This window comes from Electrophorus electricus, chromosome 2 (assembly GCF_041902795.1).
Source record: "Electrophorus electricus isolate QZ-2024a chromosome 2, ASM4190279v1, whole genome shotgun sequence".
Taxonomy (NCBI): Eukaryota; Metazoa; Chordata; class Actinopteri; order Gymnotiformes; family Gymnotidae; genus Electrophorus; species Electrophorus electricus.
Window position 1 is genome coordinate 27,429,122 of NC_137498.1, and position 25,316 is coordinate 27,454,437.

At 37.2% G+C, this 25,316-nt stretch overlaps 1 protein-coding gene across 3 annotated transcripts; it reads left to right on the forward strand.

Annotated features, from left to right (window-relative positions):
- The first annotated feature begins 6,373 nt into the window (after positions 1 to 6,373).
- si:ch211-288g17.3 (uncharacterized) lies at positions 6,374 to 21,492 on the forward strand. Of its 3 annotated transcripts, XM_027002273.3 has the most exons (5): positions 6,374 to 6,513; positions 8,046 to 9,127; positions 16,729 to 16,777; positions 16,853 to 16,906; positions 20,791 to 21,492. In XM_027002273.3, the coding sequence occupies exons 2-5, from the start codon at positions 8,084 to 8,086 to the stop codon at positions 20,943 to 20,945; spliced, it is 1,302 nt and encodes a 433-aa protein (XP_026858074.3). In that variant the 5' UTR covers positions 6,374 to 6,513; positions 8,046 to 8,083; the 3' UTR covers positions 20,946 to 21,492. The 3 variants fall into 3 exon arrangements, with proteins under 3 accessions (XP_026858074.3, XP_081553709.1, XP_081553711.1); XM_081697585.1 differs by lacking the exons at positions 16,729 to 16,777; positions 16,853 to 16,906; positions 20,791 to 21,492 and adding an exon at positions 7,017 to 7,055 and having other exon boundaries at positions 6,380 to 6,513; positions 8,046 to 12,263; XM_081697583.1 differs by lacking the exons at positions 16,729 to 16,777; positions 16,853 to 16,906; positions 20,791 to 21,492 and having other exon boundaries at positions 8,046 to 12,263.
- The last annotated feature ends 3,824 nt before the right edge of the window (positions 21,493 to 25,316 follow it).

Genomic DNA, 25,316 nt, shown 5'->3' on the forward strand with positions numbered 1-25,316 from the left:
ATAAAACTCAGAAGACTGCTGTTGATGCAACTGATAAAATAAATATTTGTGCAGATATATTTTAACTGATTAACAAAATCTTATATTCTCAGTATATGTTATGCTCTTAGAGATCCACTGTTTTGAAAAAGAGACTGCCATCTTGGAAGTTATGTACCACAAAGATTATAATTACAGAGGTAAGTAATCGAGGTAAGGAATGTGTGGCACTGATGACAGCACTTAAAGATTTAAAGCCAAAGCTAGAATAAATTTTTTTAGGCTTTTATACATTCTTTTAGGCTATTACTGTTTCATATTTTCTGTGTAATGCATATTCAATTTGTACAGTATATAGAATTTCATTATATTTTATAATCACGTATAAGCATTAGAACTAATGCATGGCTAAATTCAGATAATGAAAGTATAATCTATTCTAAGAACTGAGTAATATGATTGAACAAAAGATATGTTGAACAAATGTTGTTGTGCATGTAAACTTTGCAGTAGACCTGTTCAACAGGAGCATCAGAGATGTTTTTACCTTGAGATAAATAACATTATATGGAAAAACATAAGAAATAACAATATATTAACTCATTTTATCAAGATTAAAAAGATCATTATGTTTTAACCCTTAAAATATTCAGGTAAAAGTAAGAAAAAATGTCATACACTCAATGTTATTTTTTTCAATGTTAATATCCAGTTAAACATATAGTTCTGCCTATGCATTCAAGAATAAATTGAGTTAAACAAAGTCTTTCTCTCAGACATTTTATGATGGCAACTTCCTGTATGACTCTATGTCCCTGAGACCCTTAACCTGTGATGTCATGGAAGGTCACAGGTGAGGTCCTTGGGAACATGGTGCATACATTTGGCATCCCAGGGCACTCTTTCTTTTACCATTAAGGACAAAATGTCTTTTAATTACAATGAAAGGAATTCGGTTGGTATTCAGTGCATAACCTTAATGTATTTTTTACTCTGTTTTAGAAAAGCAATCACAAGGAGCATTTCAAAAGAAATGCATTTTCAAAGAAATGTTTTATTATAAATAAGATGTGGGGATTATCAATTATAGTTAAATGAAAAACAACCAAGTTTCTTTGAGAAAATCAAGTTTATTGCACCTACACCCTGAACAATGTGATTCTAAAGTGATTCTAAAATTTTAAAACTGAAAACCTGAAAACATACCAGATAAATTAATGCAAAGTATAAAACATTTTATCATACATGTGGAGCAATAGCTGATATTTTGCACACGTTACTAAGATGTTCTCTGCTGTGCCTTGTCATAATCTAATATTTAACCCAAGAAAATATTTAAACAATATAAAATCACAATAACTGGATGTCAGAAAAATGCTATAGAATTCTTTTTTTATTTACCTTATAATAAATCTATTTAACATATTTAAAATATCCAGGCATCCACTCTCTTTTGCATATCAAATATGTTTTGCATCCACTCCAATGAAATCACAGTGAAATTGTCATTAATGGCTAACTATGTTAAAGCAAATGTTACTGGCTGAAGCCTCCGACATTATCAGAGGTTATATAGGAACTTGCTGACGTTGCTGTTGCAGGGGGCAGTCCCTGTGGGCCGGTTTTGTGACCTGACCACTCAGAGTGTCCAATCAGAAGCCGGCTCAGGTTCATGACCCCGACACATTTCTCCTGGAGCTGCAATGTGCAACAGTCCAGTGGGGCTTGCAATCTTCTGCTCATTTTAGATGGTAGAGATATATAGCTTTGCTACTGAAATGCTTAGGGTTCTGAGTTTGCACATATATATATATATATATATATATATATATATATATATATATATATATATATATATATATATATATATATATATATACACACACACACACACACACACACACACACACACACACACACACACACACACACACACACACACACACACACTGACACACACACTGACACACACACACAGGGGAAATGTTAACTGAATATTTTTAAATAGTTGTGAAACAAGCATCTTATTTATTTAGGTTTACTTTGAAAAAAATAAACAAACGCTTAAAATGAATATTGTATATGTATGGTGTACAATAAGTATTTCAGAAATGATTTTGGCTGTTTTGGCTCTGTTGTGCAGCACATTGAAACAATAACTGGAAAGAAGGAATAGAAATTAAACAATAACTGGAAAGTTGAAATCAACTTTAAATTGAGGCTATCTATACAAATATTTGGTGAACTGTAAATGATAGCTTTTTGATAAAGAGTCTTATCATTTTAGGGCAACTGGTTGCTGAGTGTGTTGCTTTTATCCTTCAGTATGAGAACCAAGAAAGTAGTAATAGTGTCAATAATGCAGTCCCTCATGATGCTGAAAGAACTGAATAAATTAAATTTTTTGTTCAAGTCATAAACTTAGATATGATATTAGGTTTCAAAGTCATCTGGGCCTTGTTTTCTAAAAGCAGTGTGATCTTAAGATCAAGTTAAAAGAGGGTGATATTTGTGTTATGGGGCTTTTGGAAAACACAAGCCTGATTGGTACATTGTTATCTAGTGAGGGCATATACTGCTTTGCAAATAGCAAACAACCTGGTAGAACACAGAAAGAGGAAAGTCTTGGAAAGAGGAGGTAATGTGTGATTATTGTGATTGTTTCACCAAAAACTGTTTCACTGTCCAAATACTTATATACAGAACTGTATAAATAAGAGTTTTCTTAAAACCGACAAATTTTCATGAAAAGAGTTCTGTGGTTTTCAGAGATGTAATACATTAAAACAATATTCACTACATAGACCAGAAAACTGTTTTAATATGATTAGTCTTGCCTGTTTAATATGATTCTTTCATGTTTCAATAAAGAGTATTTTGACTCTCCTGTCTCCTGTTAACCTCTTACATTTGACCTAGTATGTTCTTTAAATTGATGCACCTGCAGTACATTGTGATAGACCTATGATTTCTTCCATGAAGGTAAGCCATAGCAATGCTTTAAATTCCATGCACACAGAGGCCCTGCCTAGACATTGGTGTGTATATGTGTGTCTGTGAATCTGTAAGAGAATGCAGGCCCTTCACCATTTTGTAAGAATGAAGGAACAGGTTGCAATGTGAAGCATCGATCGGCATGTCTGTTAAACGATGGATTACAGTGAGGAGCATTGGCAGTGAGCTCCCTTGTTATTGCTGAGAAAAACATTAAGTAGGTTCATCAGCAACCCCATCCTGTATCTATGTAAAAGAACTGAGGGGACAGGGCAAAAGGTTCAGAGAGTGATCCCTTAGGTAATCTACCTCACACACATACACATAAATGCATATTCACAGTCAGTGTGTTCTGTATCAAAACTAGCTCATAAGATTAAAAATGAATGAACTCCATATACAGAGGTCACATATAACCAAATGCAACTTAAAATATTACTGGTATAAATCTTAATATGATTCCTGTGTGCACATACATATGTATAAGATCTGTAAGAAAGAAATGTATCTTTGTTCTCCTTAACTTTTGCCTTAACATTTATAGGGACATATTGCAGTATATTTCATTTAAATATATATGCAATTAATAGGCTTAGTTAAAATAGTGATGTGGATGCACTGCCAATGCAGAGCAGTATAAGTGACAGGCAGGAAGACTCTTGATTATTTATTTAAAATTAGACAATGCTGAAATTGTTTGTTGCTGGTTACAGAGACCAAAAGCATCATGAAGACATATTATAGTGTATTTATTTTATTGATAGCTATTAGGACATAAAGACAGTTTAGTATAGTTATTTGTAAAAAAAAAAAAAAAAAAAAAAAAAGGATAAACAATAATAATGTAAATCATCTTTAAGAGAAACTACACCAAATTACAACATAATGCATCTTCAAATATATGTTACTATATTTGTAATTGATTTACAATTTGCTGTGAGATTATTTAAAAAATGATAAGTGAAGAGGTAACTGGATATAATTTGTAACAATGATCTAATGTGTATGCGAAGTTAATTAAGCAGTGAGTTAATTAAGCATTCAGTCATTAACTCATTAAATGAGTTAATTAAATGGTGAAATACTGTATAGTAATTAAGCATTAAGGACTGAAATATTTTAAGTAACTTTAAGTTACATTTGGTAAAGCATACTTAGCCAAAGATAATGGCCATCAGCTTTATGTGTTTTAGGTAAGATTACAGAGATAATATAAAATTATTTTATACACATCCATATAAATTAGATAAAACCAAATAAAGAACATTCATTAAGACCTTCTCAGCAACCTTGTTGTTGCTGTTGTTATTTTTGTTGTCTATTTTTGGATGATTGTCATATCAAAAAATCCATCTCTTGTACAGCCTCCTGGCATTTATTAAGGCAGTGTGAGAGAGGAATCCCTTGTCCTGACTATTGATTGCTCTCACTTTGTCAAAGGCTTGCTTCAGGATGTCATCCTGGGAACATAATGGAGAAAGGCCAAAGGAGAACCATGAAAGTGGGGTCACATGGCTCGGATGCCTTTTCAGAGGAAGTCTTAATGACTGAAGTCCGTCTTTCTGGTTCCTTCTGCTCTAGCTCAACCCAGAATAGACCCAATCAGTGGCCAACATTTGTTTCTGGGTAAGGTAAGGACTAACCATCACTGTGATTTTATTCTTTTTCCTCCTGAAATTGATAATGACAGACACTAGCAGATAGTTGAATTCAAACCCTTGCTTGATCAGAGGAAGGTTGTGGCTCTGAAGGGAGACAGACCAATGTACTGGAAGTGCACCAGTTCTCTGCAGTATCCACAGTCTGGCCCAGACCTTACCTAAACCCAGCTCAACTAGATGTACCTGTGCACAGAGAGAGGGGAGACAAAATTGGAGAAGAGAGGGTTTAGAGTAGAAAAGGGGGAGGAGCAGAGAATATGGGTATGGTGAAGAGGTTTCAGGTGTAGTGCTCCCTGTTTCTGAGGCATGCAGGAAGGAAGAGAGAGAAAAGGTTCCTGCACCTAGGTATACCATGAGATGAGCTTCTGCTAGCCTAGTCTAGAGACTCCAGGCAGTGATACTAGACCTATTCCGTCATCCTCTCAGGCAGGCTGGTGATTAATTGTACCTGTACCTCTAGGTTGATGATAGCCACAGAGTTATGCTCCTGGATGAGAAGCCATTGCCAGCAACGTTACTGGAGCTGTAGGGTAAAGACAAGGTCCTGGCCAAACTCCTTGAGTGTCAGCACCTGAAAACACTGCCGCTGCTGCTCCGGAATTCAGCTGAACTGCTACAAGATAGCTCATTGCTTCACAGCTGGAATTCCCACAGACTGCAGCAGTCTCTGGGAGGACAGGCAGTCTACTTCTTTGTAATGGTCTCAAATTGAAGGAGGAGCTCACACTAGAGACCAAGGAGTGCCTGATGTTGGATGTGTTTTAGGCTGGTGAGAGTGTTCATAATATTGACCAGACGGGAGGACCATTATATCATGTAACCATTTATATGCAATGGTGCAATTAAACAAGCTATCCTACTGCAGAAATGCTATGAAAAAATGAAAAAAAAACCTTTGTATTATGCAGCCAAACTTCAGTCAAGACTGAAATGATATTTAAATATTATGACAAAATGAGGTGAAACACTCCTTTCAAACTATCTTCTTGCATCATTAGTTTTTGAAGACATAAAATAGGTTGCTCTTTGGTCTGGTGGTCAGAGCAAGTATTTATCACCTGGAAGACCTGGGTCTGAATCCAAGCATACCTTTGCCAGAAGTGGGATGGTACTGTGAAGCCATCAGGAGTGTTCCTATAGTCAAAAGATGCCTTTCTGTGACCCTAGATGAAAGGTGTAGGAGTGAAGGGCACATAGGATGTGTGAAGCTCATTATATTCAGCATTTTTTCCACCTCCACTTCTGTCTTTGTGCCTTTTCTTGATCTGACAGTTACATTCTCTTATTCAGCCTCCCCCTCTACTTCACATTCTTAGATATTGTTTCATTAGCTACATGCCTCTCTGAATACAGGACTTCTTTGTCAACTTTCTTGACATTATGTGGATGATTTTGAAGCAGATATATTTATCTATTTAGAGTTTCACATAACACAGCTGTAAAAAAATAAATAAATTGAGAATGTCCTGGAATGAATACCATGAACATGTCAGAATGATAAATAAAGTGTTATATTTTGGGAGTTTAATTTTATACGTAAACCATTGTTGATTATTGATTACCTAACTAGTAGTAACCTTTTTTGAAGGACCGTTGCTTTGTTGTAACATAATTTGGGAAACACCGCCCTTTTATTCACAATATGATGAGACACACCACCTCCCGCGCGCGAGCTGTAGTTACACACTCCAAAACGTTAGGGGGCGACATTCCTGTGTAAGCTGCAAAGCAGTATAAAACAAAAAGAAGCAGAAAAAGGCATTAGCCTGCCGTTTTCAAATAATCACAGGAACCAGTTTGCAGTACGGTGGTTTTTGGATCAAAATTATTATTCACTGCGTGAAAAGAACGTACTCTACCTGAGCCAAGATAAGAAAAAGTAAGTGGCGCTATTTTCAAAACAAAATTTCATCTTTATCAGCCAATCATTAGCAACCCATTTTCTGCAAAGGAAAGTTGTCTTAGTTCGCTAGCTAGCGTTAGCTGCCATTTAGCAAGATAGCCAGCTTGCGACAGTCTCTTCACCACATATAACTAAAAACATTACGCTGTTATTGCCTGACAGGGTATAACTGTTTATTGTTAATTTGCTGGAGAATAGGGTAGGCGTGTTTTATGTTACTTGTCCACACTTCCACCAGTAACCACCAGCTAATTCGGAGAAAAGAAATAAGTATACCAAAATGTGAAATTGTGGTAGTACCTAATGGAGCCTGTGAGGCTTTCGAGACTGCTCGCGCTGCTTTTCCTCTAAACCTCGAGACTTGACTTCATTGATATTGTGATTTTGACCCATGGACTGACTGTCTCTCTCTCTCTCTCTCTCTCTCTCTCTCTCTCTCTCTCTCTCACACACTCACTCTCTCTCTCACTCATATATAGCTATACTTTCTGTCGGACAGTGTTCCTTTGGATCGCCCTGTAATGTATTTCCACCAATGTGTAATTAGAAACCTGCAAACTGTAACATTACTAATCCTTGTAATATTACATAAACAAATAACCTAGTATTGTTCCATAAATACCGGTGTGATAATATACCTGTACTGACATTGTAAACATATCATAACTGTATCTAATAAAATTATTTATATATATATATATATATATATATATATATATGAGAGATTAAAAATTGTAGTAGTTTCCAGAGAAACAGAAGGACAGAGATCATTCATCAGCTTTAATAGCTTGAATATATGTTGAGAATATATATATGTATGTGTGTATATATGTATGTATGTGTGTGTGTGTGTGTGTGTGTGTGTGTGTGTGTGTATATATATATATATATATATATATATATATATACACACACATATATTATGTATGTATGTATGTATGTATCTCTGTGTGTGTGTATTAGTGTAATGCATGCCAAAGGAATGGGACAAAAGAGGTAGGCTAAAGGCGTCATACTATCTGTTGATAATTTGTCTAAAAACGGGTCTAGTTGAAGAAAGTTTCTTAATGAAAATACAAATGACTACACATTTGATTATTTATATGTATATATATTAATTTTAAAATATATTCTTTATAACTAAACACAAAGTTAACTGTTTAAAATCCAGTCTGCCACTAAAATAACATTTACAGTACTGAATAATCTAAATAAATGCACTGAAAATCTAAATACTTTAATATAGCTTCTGAGACTGTGAAGTGTAGTGCAGTTTTGCTCATCATGCTCATCATTTCTTTAAAATATCTTAAATTTGCAAAAATTATCTGTTACTCATTTGAACTTAATTTTTAAAAATGCACTGCTCAATTTTTAAAAATGCACTGCTCACAGGTCTATATTTTATGTTTTATAATATGTCACCCAGGATAGCAAGGTCGTGTGTGTGTGTGTGTGTGTTCTGGCTGAAAATATTAAGACTTAATATGAAATTTTTTTTTGTCTAGCTGTGAAGTTACCAGCCCTAAGGTAAGCCTCACATAACATGATAATGGAGACTGAGCAGAAAGATCGACCCAACAACACTCTGGCCATAGGAAATATCAATCCTTCGAAACGTGGCCGGGGCAGGCCACGAGGGTCGGTTAACAAAAAGATCATGTCTGTGAAAGAGGTAACACACAATGCTAGGGCATCAAGAAGAGTGGATTTCTTTTCACCTGACACCGTACTAAAGCAAAAAGTCAAGAAGCGTGGTCGCCCTAAGAAGATAAAAATCCCAGGAAGACCAAGAAAGATCCCTCTTACACCAGAGGAAGAAGCAGAGAGAATTCTAAGATTCAGCAAACAACGGAAACGGAAAATTTCTAAGCCTCTTGGGAGACCACGCATCCATCCCCTTGTGGTTATCCCCAAGGAAAAAAGGGGAAGAGGCCGTCCACGCAAATATGAAGCCGTGACAAGAGCTTCCTCAGAAAATAGTACCGTTAATGGAAACCTGAAAAAAGGTTTTAAAAAAATCTCAGAATTTGGTGAGGGTATTCCTAGAAAGAGAGGGAGGCCACGAGGCTCATTTAAGAAGAAACGGGGGCGGCCAGCAGGTTCAGCTCCAACAAAAATTACAAGTGAGTGGAATCCTGGAAAGAGGGGGCGGCCACCAGGTTCTGGAATCAAACTAAAGTTCAAAGAGGAAGAAAATGGAATTCCTCGAAAGAGGGGCAGACCTCCAGGTTCTGGAACAAGGATAAAAATCATAAGGAAAGAAACAGATGGAACTCCTAGAAAGAGAGGTCGACCCCCAGGATCTGGGAACAAGGTAAAGATTACAAAGCAAGAGACGAACAGACTTCCTCGAAAGCGGGGGCGTCCCCCAGGTTCTGGGACCAAGATTAAAGTTGCCCAACAGGAGCCAAATGGAGCCTCTCGAAAAAGGGGGCGGCCACCTGGTTCAGGAAAATCCAAGACTGATGTAAATGATACTGATCGTGATTTCAGCAGCAGTGCCTTATCTGCGAGTGACCAACCTCGTAAGAGAGGACGTCCTAGCAAGGCCAGCTCGACCGAAGCCTCTTCAGTCAGTAAAGCTGAGGTAGGTCTGAACCAGGTCAATGATTCTCCCTCACCTAAGCAAGCTCGTAAATCCTTTGCCTCATTAGAGAATTCAAATAAGGAAACAGAGATGGAGGCAGATGATGAAAAGGCCAGTAAGAATAATGCTGGAATTAAGGTTGCTGTGGTGGAAACTCCTGCTCTACCTGCTGGCAGTAGTATAGTTGTTAGAGAAGTTGGAAAACAAGCCACAATTGAGAAGAATTGTGGGGGTGAAAAGCTAATGGAAGCGGCATTTGACAAGGAGGTTTTTGTAACTGGGGATGGGAGTAGCACCAGAAAGAGTGCCTTCTCAAGGGTAACAAGTAAATCTCAGAAAAGGAAGTAAGAAGTAAATCATTGGGTGCAACAGAGCACAGAATATTTTTGAATGAGTTTTAATACAAATTGTTTGCCTCATCTTGAATGTTGTCCCAAAAGTGTTGTTTTTTTGTTTTTTTTGCTGTTTGTCTTGTACTTTTTTGCAGTTTTGCATGTTTTAATTGTTTAGCATTTTAATGTTTTGTTACACCAAGTTAAAAGTAATTCCAGTTCTAAATAAAACATTGCAGAATTTCCAGTTCCCTTTCAATACAAAATGGAAACCAATGAACCATAGACACATCACTATTGGACAATATAAACAGACTCTTTGCATAACTATCTAATCATTTTCTAAAAGCAAGTCTAAGTAAACTAAGCTTTATTATCACATGGTTCAAAAGAACTAAGAAAAGGGAAAAATAAAATAAATTAATGAAGAATAAGATTAAATTCTTTTTTCAGTACATACCAAATTGTTGATATTGCATCAGATTAGTTGTTAGTTAAGTTGCACGTTAGTGTGTATTGATGCATATTAAAATTATACCCCTGCTCAGAAAAGCTTAGTATTTCCACTAGGCCTGATGCTACACATTTTAGCATGGTCATTGTTGTGAGATGAATGGGGAATGATATATGAAAGACTACCTGAATTTACCATGCCATGTGGCAAGAACAAATGTGTTCAAAGATCACCAGACAGAAAAGGTAAATAACCAGCAGTTTTGCTAAATTAGCATTTAATTTTTCAAGTGTAGGCTGTGCCTTCATTTGATGGCATGGTTTATAGAGTGATTGTAGAACTATGGAAGGGGTAAGACCTCTGGAGTTCTGGGGAGATTCTGCTTTGCACCAGAAAGCCAGACCTCCAATCTCTTTCTGAAGAGTCAAGGGATAGGATATAGATGTAAAGGAGGAATGTTGAGAACATATGTAAAGATAACTAGGTGGGAGGACTCAGGCATTTTTTTCTTATAATTCTGTTATTACATATCTCCTTTTTTAGATTTTTCTTAAAACACTGTCACTTTTAAAACTCACACAAGCATTCTAGCTGGTTAATATTTCATCTTAAGCCTGTTTTGGCATTGATGGACCCAGTAAAGAACATCTTCATGCAAGCCAAATGTAACTGCCATGTTTTTTTCTGTGCTTATTGGTGTTTATATGACTTACATTAAAACTCGGCACAACCTCAACATGCTCAGTAAAACAGTCCATAATAGAAACATGGAGTTGAAATTTTAAAAAATGTGTTTAAAAATGTATATTTTATTGACCTGGGCTCAAATGGAACTTGTATGCATGTGGATTTTTCTGTAAACAATCTAAGTAACAAAATGTATTCAGTTTATGTCTTCAGTTTCACTCAGTGCTTATTTCCATGTATATCACAGGTGATAACAGGTCCTGTAAATTTTTTTTTTTTTTGTATAGTTTTTTTTTGTTGTTGTTGTTGCATAAGAGTGCATTAAGGCCCAAAATTCATCAAAACTTTCAGAGAAAGAATTGTTAGAATCTTTACACGTACTTTTTACTACAACTCCACTTTATTAAGGAAACCTGACATTCACTAAAAAAAAAACTAAATTCCAAGTGATAATTTAATTAGAAGAGTTTTCCCTCTTATTATTATTATTATTATTATTATTATTTTATTTTTATTTTTATTTTTTGTTTGTTCCCTAGCTTCTGCATGTATTTTCTTTTATTGCTTTTTATGGCAGGTAAAATTATTTTTTTCTTCTTCCATTTATTTGGAGCACATGCTCAGTAACAGTGGTTAAAACTAGTTAATACTGGTAACAGTTTGAATCATTTAAGACCTTAAGTGATGCATTTATGGTATGTTCTGATAAAATCTTTTTTGATACTTACTTACTTTTCCCAAATACAATTATAAATCACCATGGCAAGCCAAAATAAAAACGTTTTACTATAAAGAATGCGTAAACTTTTAAACTGGTTCTTCATGTTGCAGGCTTTCAGTTCTTGCCTTCTGATCTTATCTACAAAAACCCAACCCCAGTGTTTTATAAAAATTCAGTGATGGATCTGCCACAATTTTTTTCCAGAAATTTCCATTGGTTGATTTAAATGAACTAAACCAGGTTTTCAAATAGCCCTTGTTGGCTTCCTCGCTGACCATTTGGTAAATAACACACTTCATTTGGAAGAGTCAAACCTTTCAGCCTTCTCAGCATTTGACTGTTATAAGACCTGTATTTTGGAAGGATACAATGTCAGGATTCATGTGCATCAAAGACAGCCAATGATGACATTTTGCATTGTAAATTGAGTAATACTGTCATATGTTTAATGAGAAGCATAACACATTTGGGATTAGTCAGAACTGGACTTGTTAAAACCTAAGCATAACTATTCTAAAACTAAATGCTACTATTGAAAAACTTAAAATGCAAATGTGGGCTTACGGACATAAGCATCACTTCTGCACAGAAAAAAAGGTGGTGGTCTTTTTAAATGTGCAGCTTGTGCTTGTGGGACTGTTTATTTTGTTTCAGTAAAAGTTCTATAAGGCCCTGTCTCTGAAACATTTTAAGCAATAAACGTGTATGTTCCTAGTAAAAAAACAAAAAACAAAAACAACATATGATGCAACTTAAAAAAATAAAACTTGTATGAGTAGATAAGTGCATAGACAGATTTTTAACTTTAGGGTTAACTTTTTTGTTTTTTTCCTGTTTCTCTCTCTCTCTCGATATGAATCTGTGCCCTTATCCATTAGGTGCTGTCTATTTCTATTGTGAGACCTTGTATGTTACTTTATTCTAATAAAATACTCTGTTCAACCATATTGAATAGCTTTCTTCAGCTAAATTTCTGTAATATTTTGGAACAGAATTAGAATTATGTGAAGTATGCATCCATTTTTACAATTATGTAAAGTAGGCTTATATTTTGCATGCATTTTAAGTATGAAGATTTTTTTTTTTTTAACAATTTGATCAGTTAGTATACCTTATTAAATCCATTGTCACCTGTAATTCTAAATTCAAATACTGAAAATTGGTCTAAATGTAAAAAAACATCCCCCAAATAGGCAACACACACCATGCTTGAGTACTGGGTAGTTTTCTGCATTGAGGTATATCTTAGAATATATCTTATGGGGTTTCCTCCTCCCTCCTCCTTTACTTCAAGCTGGCCTTGCCGTCCAATTCACTACAAGGAGCATGATTACAGTGTAATATTTTGTATTGTTTGTAATTATGTAATTTAATTCATCATTTAATTTAGATTTGCATATTGTATGCCTATGGACACTGAATCCATGTAAAGTTGTTGATAATTGCAGTTAGATATGAAAGTATGATGGAATGGGAAAACGTTTTACATTATTTACAAATACATTATTTATTTACATTAAGTAGATATATTATGTTGCATGAAGTACACTTAAAGGGGACATATGCTCATTTTCAATGTTAATATTTTTATTTTTGGAGTTTATTAGAATAGATTCTAATGCTTCAACATTATTTTTCTCACACTGCATGTCTTTTCACTCTGTCTGAAAGGCTCTTGGAGCACCTCAATACATGTGTAAAAATACAGTCTTCCTAGCTAACCCTTACCCTGCTGTATTTCTGACCCTAACCTTAATCAAAACCTAATCCAGTTAAAGTCCCATTATAGAATAGAGTATGTTGTGACGGTATGTATTATACCTGTTACATCTTTGGTGACTGCTCAGATTAACGTGTACATGTATGAACTTGGACACTACAAATATAGTGAAAAACAACTGAATTCAGCAAATTTTAGATGAATCTGAATAGTTAATTAAAAGTCTGGACAATCTACTGAATGTATTCACCTCATGAACTGCACCACTAATATCTTGATATTGCTGAGTCTGAGTGTTTAATGTAAAAAAAAAAAAAAAAAAAAGACTTCAGAAAGACCATCATTACAACAATGTTATAAAATATTACATTATTGGTAAAAGTGTCATTGCAAATACGGTTAAGTCATTGTATTATATTATTAGGCTTTATTTTGACCCTTGAATTGTTCCAGTTGGGAGTACTGCTTGTTGTAATAAACCTAACTGCGTCCAAACTCTCCTCTGATTCATTCAAGACCATGTTACAGATATTCTGCTGAGAACTTAATAATCTATAACACTTGAAATGTTAACAAAAATATGTATCACGAATATAAAAACTCATGAAAACAAATATATTGCCAATAATGTAATATGGTATTAGAAATTATCAACCTGAAAATGTAATAAATTCACATAAATGTAATAAGAAATTGCATTATTGGCAAAAATGTTATTACGATAACAGTTAAGTCATTGTATTATATTATTAGGCAGAGTATTACATTAATTAGTTTGATTCCATCTTTAACTGTCAAGTGCAAACCTTTATTACATTTCTGAGTCTTATTACATTATTGGGAAATTATTTCAATATTAGGTTCAACAGATAGCAACGCATCAACTACTGTCTCTACCTCCTGATCAGGTAATGCATATGCTTCTGGCCATTTCGGGAAATAGTTCATCACTTTTGGCACAAAGCAGTTTCCTCTGTCTGACCAAAGGAAAGAATGCATGTAGTCTCACTGGCTCCATAAAGAGGAGTGCTGCATCTTAGCCTGTGACATCCAATAGACCCTTATGGGCCACTCAGCTGTCACTTGTGCAAAAATCCTCAACATCTTTCCTAGGAAAAACCCAGTAAAAACTGCTTAAAACTGTTTGTCACCCCAGAAGGGCCAGCTCGTGGGACCTCATGTATCGTCCTGAGTATCAACTCCCGAGGAGTCTTTGAGACTACCACTAGCCACCTGTCCTTCTTTGTAGCTGGCTCCCTCCATGCTCACTAGAAGGGCCCAGAATTTCACCCACAACCCTGTCAATGCTGCCCACAACCCTGTCAATGCTGAAAATGCTGCCACTTCTTCCCAGGTTGGCCTTTGTTGTATCTTCAATCATTGCAACACAGGTTGTAGGTCAGGATCACACTCTTGCTGATGCCGCCACTCTGCTGCTCCACCCCCTCAGATTCACAGGTAGCAGGTAGGCCCACTTAGCACACGGGAGCACCAGTCCCCTCCTGACTTTCCAGGCCTCTCTTTTCAGAATACAAACACCCCTCAGTAGCACAAGGGTGGTGAGAGATGGCATCTTCATCAGAATGATGAAGCCCTGCCTTGTGCACAACTTGGAAGTTGTAGGAAGGCAACTCCCCATCAAGCATACAATCTCATTCTAGCTTCCTAAATGACGTGAGCCACTGGAAAATGGCATGATCCATCCTTATGGTAAAAGATGAACCACACAAGTAGCATTTGAAGTGGTGCACAACACACAATATGGATAACAATTCTCTCAGAGTAATAAAATAGCACCTTTCAGTTTTGCTATAATACACCACCACTCTCTACCTCACCTGTGCTAGCGCAGCTCCCATCCCAGCATTGCTGGTATTTGTGCCAAGGACAAATGGCAGTGCATGGTCAGGTGGCCTTCTGTGGGTGGAGATTCAGTCCCTACAGACACCCACTCCAGGACTCCTGAACTTCTCACCGCAGAACTCCCAGTGAGGCCTAAAAAGAGCTGCCATGAGCCAGAATGTCATCCCGGTAGACTAGAGGTTTAATCTGGGGAATGCCTGAAAACACCTTGTCCATCAGTCATTCAAAAGTAACTGCAGCATTGCACAAGTCTAACAGTGAGCTCTGAACATCCTTAGACCCTTGTTTGTAATAAAACTGTCTTTAGATGGGCCTCAGATGTAAAGGGTGCCTGCCATTATCCACTATGGAGATCAAGTGTAAAGTACCTGGATGATCCCACCACCAAATGAAGCAATGTCTTCTCTTGGAATAGAGTAGAATTCTTTTCTTGTCACCTCATTCAGCCATCTATAATCTACACAAAACCTCAACTCGCCTCCTTTTTTAAGGACCATGACTACAGGAGCTACCCAAGCACTGTCTCACTACACCTAACAAAACACCCACTTCATTCCTTAGTATACAACTGTAATGAAGTGATCCAGCTGACACTTTGCCAAACCTTTTGAACAAACATGGACATGGATCAACTGATATCCAATTGTTTATCAACAGGTAGGCAGTGGTCCTATTTATCCATTCATACTATACCTTATTTTTAGTATACGTTGTAAAAGTTACTAAAATGGCTGACATGTTTTTAACTATTTAGCTAATGGTTGAAATACTTATTTGTGTGTTATATGATTTAGCATGGGCGCAAATTACATGTATGTGTGGAAAATACGTATAGGAAAATTGCAGAGCATTGTAATTAATTACAGGCTTAGATAAAACATACAAGGTCCATAGGCTGTGCTGTCAGGGCCTAACAAGATTATTAATCATATTAGAAATTGAATATGTAAAAAACTTTGGTCAGTCATCTTTTGTTCACCACATTTTAGCTCAACTAGGCTGATATAATATTCTTTTACGGAGGTTTTTTTTTCTGAATTAGCTAGTTGGTTATCTAAACAGGTTGTATTATATCAAGTAACTTAATTATATTTTTATCAACAACACGTATTATGTACTGCTACAAGCTAACGTAATTATTTGTGAGCCAACTAGGAAAGGTTATTGTAAAAGCTGTTAAATGTCTATTCTGATTATTAGTAAATATCTGATATGACTACTGTCGACTGATCAACTGAAATGTAGACATATGTACATGTAATAAATTTCTGATTATGTAAATCATTTGGCAATTCTTATTCTCATGGCTAGCGAAATAGATTGCAATTTCATCTGTGCCTTCAAGGCATGGTATGGCATGGTGTTTATTCATTTCTTGGCATACAAACTGACATCTTTTCACATTGATGGACTATAAATATGGTAGTCTTTTTTTCTTCAGTGTAGTAATGACACATAAGAATAGTATGAACTTATTGCCCCTAGTGGGCAGGAGGAGATGTACTCATGTATTTCTTAGTATCTTTCCCCATCTAGCTGTCATGAATGGTTATTCCTGAATTTAATTCGATCATGTAATACTTTGGATATAAATGTTTAAATGTTCTAATACAGAACAAGACAAAGTATAGTCAACCAGTTCTAACCTTTTGAGAAAAACCTTACCTACAAAGTATTTACTATTTACTTAAATTGAACCAATAAGATGACAGTTCATTTACATAACATCAATGGTTTGTGAGCGCTTTAGGTATAAATGGTTCCATTATGGTGATCTTTCTGCTCACAGATCAGTCTATAATTCTGTTCTATGTATTTCCACAGGTTCCAACTTTCATGTGTTCTTTGAATCTGGAGAGAATTGCCGACCTAGGTAATTTCTTATTTGTGAACTTTTATGCATTTTAATTTTATGTAATTTATCATTTTTATTACTTTTTATTTGTAGATATAAGGACACAAGAGGAAGAAACAGTTCATATACTGGATGAATTGTTACAAGGTAATCTTTTCTAGAGTATGTCTACAATATATTAAAAGACTGCTTTATGTCTAAAGGTTTATGCAGTGTGTTAACTGGTTATGGATCCTGAACTTTCTAGCTGGTATACTGAAATAAATCACTTGTTCGCATTGAGCATTCTTACCGATTTTCAACCGTCTACATGCAAGCCTTCCCCAGAAATCCCTCGCAGAATAGCAGTGTATTTTTTGGTAAATTTCCACAACCATCATGCCTGTCCTTTTAAATGGCCTTTTAAAACATGCTTCCGGTATAAGATAACTTCAGATTTTGTCATAGAAAATTCAATTAACATCAAAGCAATTGCGTAACTTGTTTTAAAAGTATATAGCTCGTTGGTAAAATTCTTTATTTGCTTGCTCATGTCTTTGTACAGAAACACATGTGCCTTTCCTTTGTAACCTAACACAAAATATGCAAGCCTGTACTTACCACAAAATGCACATTACTCACATAGAAGTGTACCTGGATAGACCCCTAACACCCTATTCTGTTAGATTCTGTCATTGCTGTTGGGCCTTAAAGAGCTATTTTCTTTGAGTGGCCATTCACACCTACCAAGGTCTCAGGTTGAGGAGGGCCTTTCAAATTACTTCACAAGTGTTTTCCAAGTGCAGGTGGTGTGACTTGCAGCTGTTTCAGCAAATAGAGGACTCAGACAAAAACAGAGATGCCTTGCTTGCCTTATTCAAGTTCAAATTCAAGTTTGGTTTATTCATCACATACATAGTCATACACAGTATAACTCGCAGTGAAATGGTGGAGAGTGCTCTGTCCAAACTAAGGAAAAGAAAACAGGGGTGCATAGAGAAATATAGATATTCTCTATATGTGAAATATATATATGCAAGATAAATATATATATTCTATGTATGTACAAAATATATTAACAATGTATGTACAATATATGTATATTATGATCATATACACAATGTACAATGTATATGGTTGTGTATATATGTACACAATCTACAGAATGTACAGATCCATTTTGTATAATAACATATCTACAGTTGTTGTGTAACAAGGTAATTGAATATAAATATATATATACAGATATACAGTTATGTTACATGGTGGTGGTGGTCCCCACAGTTTATCAGTTTCCCTGATTCAGGGCCCGAATGGCCTGTGGGAAGAAGCTCCTCTTCAGCCTCTCTGTCTTGGTCTTCAGGGAGCGAAAGCGCCTCCCTGACCTCAACAGAGAGAAGAGTCTATTGTTGGGATGGGTGGGGTCCTTCACAATTCTCCTGGCCTTGGTCTGGCACCGCTTGTAGTAGATGGTCTGCAGGTCAGGAAGTTCCGTGTGAGTGATGCGCTCTGCTGAACGCACTACCCTTTGGAGTGCTTGTCTGTCCTGCTTGGTGCTATTCCCAAACCAGACTGTGATGTTCCCCATGAGGATGCTCTCGATAGTGCAGGTGTAGAAGTTCCGCAGTACTTTGGAGGGCAGTCTGAAGTCTCTTGGGCGTCTGAGGTGGTAAAGACGCTGATGAGCCTTCTTTGCCAGTGAGTTGGTATGGCGGGACCAGGACAGGTCCTGCGAGATGTGAACACCAAGGTACCTGAAACTATCTACTCTCTCCACCGTGGTTCTACCGATCCTCACAGGTTGGTAGTGCCGCTCCTGCTTCTTGCTGCAATCCACGATTAGCTCCTTTGTCTTACTGACGTTTAGGAGGAGATTATTTTCCTGGCACCAGTTTTCCATGTGTTTAATCTCCTCCAGGTAGGCCCTCTCGTCGTTGTCCGAGATCAGACCCATGACAACAGTGTCGTCAGCAAACTTGACAATGATGGTGGAGCTGGAAGTGGCTGTGCAGTCGTAGATGTACAGTGAGTAGGGCAGGGGGCTTAGGACACAACCCTGAGGAGCTCCAGTGCTGAGGGTGAGGGTGGATGAGGCGCAGTTGCCCACCCGTACTGATTGTGGTCTGACTGTTAGGAAGTTGGAGATCCAGTCGCACAGGGATGTATGCAGTCCTAGATCCCCCAACTTAGTAGTGAGTAGGGAGGGGATGATAGTGTTAAATGCTGAACTGTAGTCGACAAATAGCATTTTAACATATTTATTTACACACTACTTGAGCTAGAGACATGTGCACTGCAAAACAATCAGATGATTTGTAATCAGTTAAAGTATAGCATGTGCTTGTGATGCTGTTTGGCGAAAATGATGCAGTCATAGAAATAGTTATCAGTGAATACTTTGATTACCAATAGTATTGGACATCATGGAAAGGAAGACGTATATGTTGAAGGTTAAGTAGAGTTGTTTGGGTGCAGTTATGAGCTGGAAACTAAGAGACAGTTCAGTGGCTTCTAGCATGGACTAACTACGATATTTGCATCGCAAATTACTGGTTGTTTCCATTCACTGTTGGAAACATTTGTAATCCTGCTACAAATTATATGTATATGAGAAAGCATACTATTCCTTTACAGTATTACAGCATTTACAATATTACAGCATTTTCCCCAACATAACCTTTAAGCCTAATAGGAATGAAGCTAATAGCAATAAAGCTAATATTGTTTGGCCTTTAACAATGAAGCTATAATAAAGTGAATATTGTCTTTTAGTAAGGTGTTGAACAGTGATGTTTTAGCAAATAAATATTGCACACTCAATGTATAGTGAGTGATGACTTTGTGTGCATTTGGAGAGGTTTTTGGGTATGTCTAGCATACCTACTGGAAAATACTGTGTAGCTTCTTAGTGCTCAAAAATGTTCCTGGTGAATCAGGAAATGTAGAGCATGACTGAAAATGAATCTCCAGCATCCAAATACACATAAAAAACCTTAAAAATAAAAGCCTTTTTTTTTCTTTTTTCTTTTTTTTAAATTTTTTTTTTAATTAATTTTTTTTTTTTTTACAAAAATGATCATAAAACTGGAGGTGCACATAGTTAAAAGCTATAAGGATATATCTGGTGGTGTCTTCTTGGTGACTGATGAACAGAGCCTGATCTTTAAGCTGTTTTCACAAAGCGAGAATTAATGAATAATATTCATGGACCACATTTCTGGACTGAAAATTGGGTTGATACAGTTTTGCATGATTCTGTATTCCATTGACATAGAGAGCAATAAACTCTGTGTCTTGGTGTTTAAAATTAAAAGGATTTTTATTGTAGGCTCCACTGTAAGCCTCATTGTCAACCATCCTGATAACGAGAGGTCTAGTGAGCGGTCTGAGGAGCATGTTTTCTTGGGTGCACATACAACCCCCTTACTGCAAACTGAAGGTCTTCATTCATACTCTCTTGATGGGGTATTTGGTGGTGGTGCTTAAAAGCAGCTGAGCATGACCCAATTTCACAGCAGGAGATACAGTCACTTTTTTCACTAATAGGGAAGCTGTGAGTATTTTTAGAATTTAATCCCTGGCTCCTTCTTTCATTAGGCAAAATTCTTCTTTACTCTGTACCATTTTAATTTTCATGTCAATGCTGTTCAATAAAAGTTTAACCTGAGAGAATACATTGGAGTGTCGTGTCCGATCAAGTCAAAGGTTTTACTTTCAGAGCTGAAACTGGCTCTGGTCCTGAGTCCGATGTTACACCGTTAGATCCGTCACCTCCATATGCCCTGCCGAATCTTTGTTAAACAATCTGGCAGAAAACTGCATTTCCAGGGTGTCCTTACCATAATTCTAAAGGCATTTGATGAGAGCTCTATAAGGGTATGTATTACTCACCTGGCTGATGAAATGGTTGTCCAACATAACATCCACTTGTGAAAATGGAGATGTTATATATAGTTTAGCATCGTTAGTTCCATCAAGGTTTGTGATTTTATATCTTACATGTAAAGCAGTGTCATTCAAATCCAGCTTATTATTATTTGTTGTATTTATAGATCAGAAAGGGTGCAGGTTAAGACCAGGACAGAGCACCAACCATCACTGGACATACATGCACATATATATATATTTTGGACTGTGGGAGGAACCCAGAGACACTGGAGGAAACCCACACAGACATGGGAAGAACATGGAAACTCCACCCAGATAGAGACGTGAACTCAAGACCCTAGTGCTGAGAGGCAAACATGCTAACCACCAAGCTTCTGTTCCCTGCCATGTAAAATTCGATTGGAGAATTGTCAGTAATGGCTGAAAGTGGCGGGATTTCAATGTATGTGTACTTTTCAATACTTGTTTGTGAGTATCGCACTCTAAACTTGAATCTTAGTTTTGTCACCTCTTTGGTTGAAACAACCCATACAAGCTTTTAAATACCTTGAAGGTATTTCCCTCATTCACTTCTATGGGTTTCATTTTGATGTTGCTGTGATAGCTGCAGTTGTAGATGTGAACCATTTCCTGCACCACATTGATGTATTTTCTCGTATTGACGGCTGTGACGTATCTCCACATTCTGGTTTTCAAAGTCCTGTTGAACCATTCACACACTGAAGCATTTTTGCACCATTTTGGTAGCAAAGTGATTTATGTTATGTTTTTTTTTAATGTTTTGAAATTCTTTCCCTTCATCAGTCTGAAGTTTTTAGGAACTCTGACTTCTTTTAGAATCGAATTAAAAGCTTTGGTAACCTCCACATTTGTCTTGTTTTTCATCTGGTGTATCAAAGGATACTCAGAAAGTATATCTATACATGTTAGCATAAATTTAATGTTATCATTATTCTCTGATAAATTGGTCATGTCCATCAAATTGGCTTGCCATTGTTCATTTATGTTTTTTACAATGATGCTATTTCTTTTAAATTTCACAGAGATTAGTTTATATAGTGTATACACATCCTGAGCTGCTAACCAGTTTTTGATTTCCTTATCATAAAGCCTTTTACCTATTTCATCCACTATGGACCTTTGCAAACTCTCGACTCCTCCGTAGGACCCTGTGAGGGAGTATAGTAAATATTTTTCAGCAGGTGTTCTGTCATGGTGAACTGAATGAAACACAGTGACATGACTGCTAGAATGGATTATTATTTTATTAACATCTTTTCTGCAAAAGAGGGTGTTTTAAATTGTTCAGCTAGAAATGAAAGCATAAAATCAAAGCTTTTATATACATCAACCTTTCCATCATTATTTAGTTTCAAAACACAAACAATTTCATAGGTGAATATGCATAATAGATGCCCATTTTTACATACATCAGGCTTTTCACACATTTGAGAAAGAACGTGAATTATATATGCTTGTAAATGATAACATGTATTATTGGTTTTGGATATTAAGAGAACTCTAGACTCATACTACACACATCAGCTTTTCCAAACTAGATACAGTTTTGTTCTTATCAGTGACACATCCTGTTGTGACTCTGATTTCAATGTTTTGCAGAGCAGCATTATCTCCTTAGCATTCTTTTCTCAGATGAAGGACCGGAGCGGGTGTTGATGAGGTTTCCCATATGACCGGATCACCGGGGTTCGAGTTTTCTTGCAGATTCCAGTAGTCCATGAGTAGTCAATTCTGCAGCTATAGCAGTTTTCCCTCATATTTTCATCAATAACTCTATCTAGAAGGTCCCTTGCCACAGCTCTAATGACAGCCAGTGCTGTCGTGTTGATGCACCTGTTGGTTTCGTCATTATTCATGCAATTATAGTTTTTTCATAAAAGCTTGCTTCAACATTTCTGTTCTCTTTGTCTTCCATGACCATAAGAGCAGTTTCTTCGTAATATGAGTTAATCGTTGGAGTCGGCGTATAAGACCTGATTCTAGGCTCATCATTCTAGCTGTGATGCTCAGCGAGTCCTTACCCTTGTTTATATCAGAACTTGGGGGTGATGTCATGATGGGCATTGCTTTTGTCAGCAAATCCAAGCTCATTTTCCCTTTGACACTTGAGTTTACCTTCTAGGAATGGGTATTGAATGTCTTCATCAAACTTATCAGTCTTTCTTTTAAAGAATCAATCCTTAAGACTTGTGTCTGCTGATTACACATATTGATTACTCTGAAATACTATTGCAGCTCAAACTAATTGCTACATCATAAGTTCACTACTGAGTTTCTCCTGATACCTGCCCCAGGTTTGGGACAGTTACAGTGGTTTATCACTGAGAAACATATGTCTACCTTACACTCTGAGATCATCTTCATCCTGATGTTGTACCTGCCGTATGGAGGTCTTTGACTTTTCCATTCTTATTTGCTAACACCCCTGGAACAGTGTAGCTCTCTCTTGGTAATGTAGTTAAAATCAGTGCTCCATCTTCTGAACTCTTTTCAGTCATACTGGTCAAATACCACTTGTTCTGTAGCTCGTGTCCAGTGGGTATCACCCGGGTTCAAAATCATGAAAAGTGTTACATTTCATTTTTCAGCCTCAAAAACATATCCTTCATTACGTTTATCCTTCAGTAACCAATAATGAACTGAGTCATACTGTACCATTTTCTTGATTCTTTCCATAGCAGTGAATTGCTTTTTAAAAATAATTTAATAAAGAATTCATTCGATGTTTCCTACTCAAACACCTGGATTTAACTCAGACTTAGCTGAACAGGCACATGGGTCTGGTTCTATGGGAAGAGTTGCACACCTGCAGAGGATTGGTCATAGTTAAAATGCACAGGTTTGGTTGGTTGAGGAGATAAAAGGCAGCAAATTTTGAACTTTCTGGCCTAAAGTCATTACATCATTTTTGTCAAAACATTTATTCCACCAGTGATAGTGAGGGGTTAATGGGATATGTTTGGGAGAAAAAGGGGGTATACTATTCTGTCTCTAATATCTGCTTGTTCCGTGTTCTGCAGAGCTGTCAGCAGCTTCTTGGCAGACCACAGGCAGACAACAGTGTGCAGTCTTTATTGGTAATACATCTCCAGAATCTAGCATATTGTGCACCCACACCTCCTTCCCCAAAGGCAAACTTTTGCTTGAACTCTGACAGTACCTGCCAGATTGGTACCTGTTGGCTGTGATCAATTTCTGATCTAAATCTCCTAAGCACAACCAAGGCTTCATCCTCCCTCACAAGACTGGAATGGCTAGATTTCCCATGACTGGACATGAAGCATGGCAGTTCACTGTATTAGGCAGCACAGAAACTGAGGCAGGATGCCCATTGGTTGAGGGGTAAATTTCTATCAAAGATGGGCATGTGGAGATAGCTGAGTCGCCACCAGTGACTGGGGAGGCACAGACATGTAAAGTTATACTGGCTGTGGAGCTTGTGCAGAAGGTGCAGTAGGAACCAAAGTGGCAGGGGTATCCCCACAAAACCTCAAAGTCCCTGCATCCAAGTCCAAAACATCTGTATTTTTCAAAATGTCCAGTCCAAAAATCCAAGAATACATACATCTAGCAAAATCACCAAACATATAGGGTGCTGTACACTCCTGTTGCCCACCCTCACAGACAGCAAACTTTTACTGGTCACCAGAGCCAGCTCACCTAGGACTGTGTAACTGCACTGAGGTAGGCTCCAGTGTAAGATGTCCAGACACTATTACTGGGCAGAACAAAGCAGAACTGGAACCCAACAAAAGTATTCTAGAATAGTTCAGTCCAGGACCCTGGGACAGGACCCTGGGACCCAGTGTTGTTGGTGTCTGGGGAACATATCAACTGGTGCCTGGCGAACATTAACATATCAAATGTTGGGTCTGCACTATACTGTTCATGCCGACCCCAGGCCTTTCCCCTGCATCAAGTAGCCAGAGCAGTCAAGGATGAGGTGGCCCTTATGTTCACACCCCTAGCAAACTCTAAGTTCAGAAAATTGGGTTCGAGTAGGCTTAAGAGACAGAGCATACAGATTCAGACATTTGAGTCACCAAAGCAGTCCCATCCTGGTCGAGGTTGCTGGTGATGTGATACTCCTTGCTGGTGTGGGAGCACCATACCATCTGACAAGCTGATAAGCTCCCTCTCCAGTATTTGTGTGAGCCAAATGTGTTTGATTGCACAATTCCAGTGTTGCAAGCGACCTTATAAATTGGTCTTTGGCCAGTTCACTTTGAAAAGATGGGGGTATATGAGTGCAGGTGCTTCTGGTCAAACTGTCAATCACTAGCTCCACTGGCTGTCTGTGCCTGTTTTTATGTTCAGCATGCAGAAGCCTTGGCTGCATACACTGACCAAACTGTCTCTGCAGTTCCCCAACTAGTGACACACAATCAAGTCTGAAGTCAAAGCATTGTCCCTCAGACACATTGCCAATTCCAGTGCTTTCCACTCATCAGTCCTCCCAGTGGCATATGCCAATAGTTCAAACTGAGCATGGAAAGCCTCCCAGTCAGCCTTACTGGAATTTTGCATATGCAAAAAAAAACAAAACTATGGAACAGCCCCATGCAAAATGTTATACACCTTACATAACTCTAATGCAACACCATATTCCCAACCACCATACAAAAACCCAATGACCCTTAACTTTCTTTGTTCCAATCAAAATTGATTC

What these genes read in the sequence shown, in the direction of transcription:
- si:ch211-288g17.3 (XM_081697583.1), top strand. Translation starts at nt 8,084, where the DNA reads ATGATAATGGAGACTGAGCAGAAAGATCGACCCAACAACACTCTGGCC.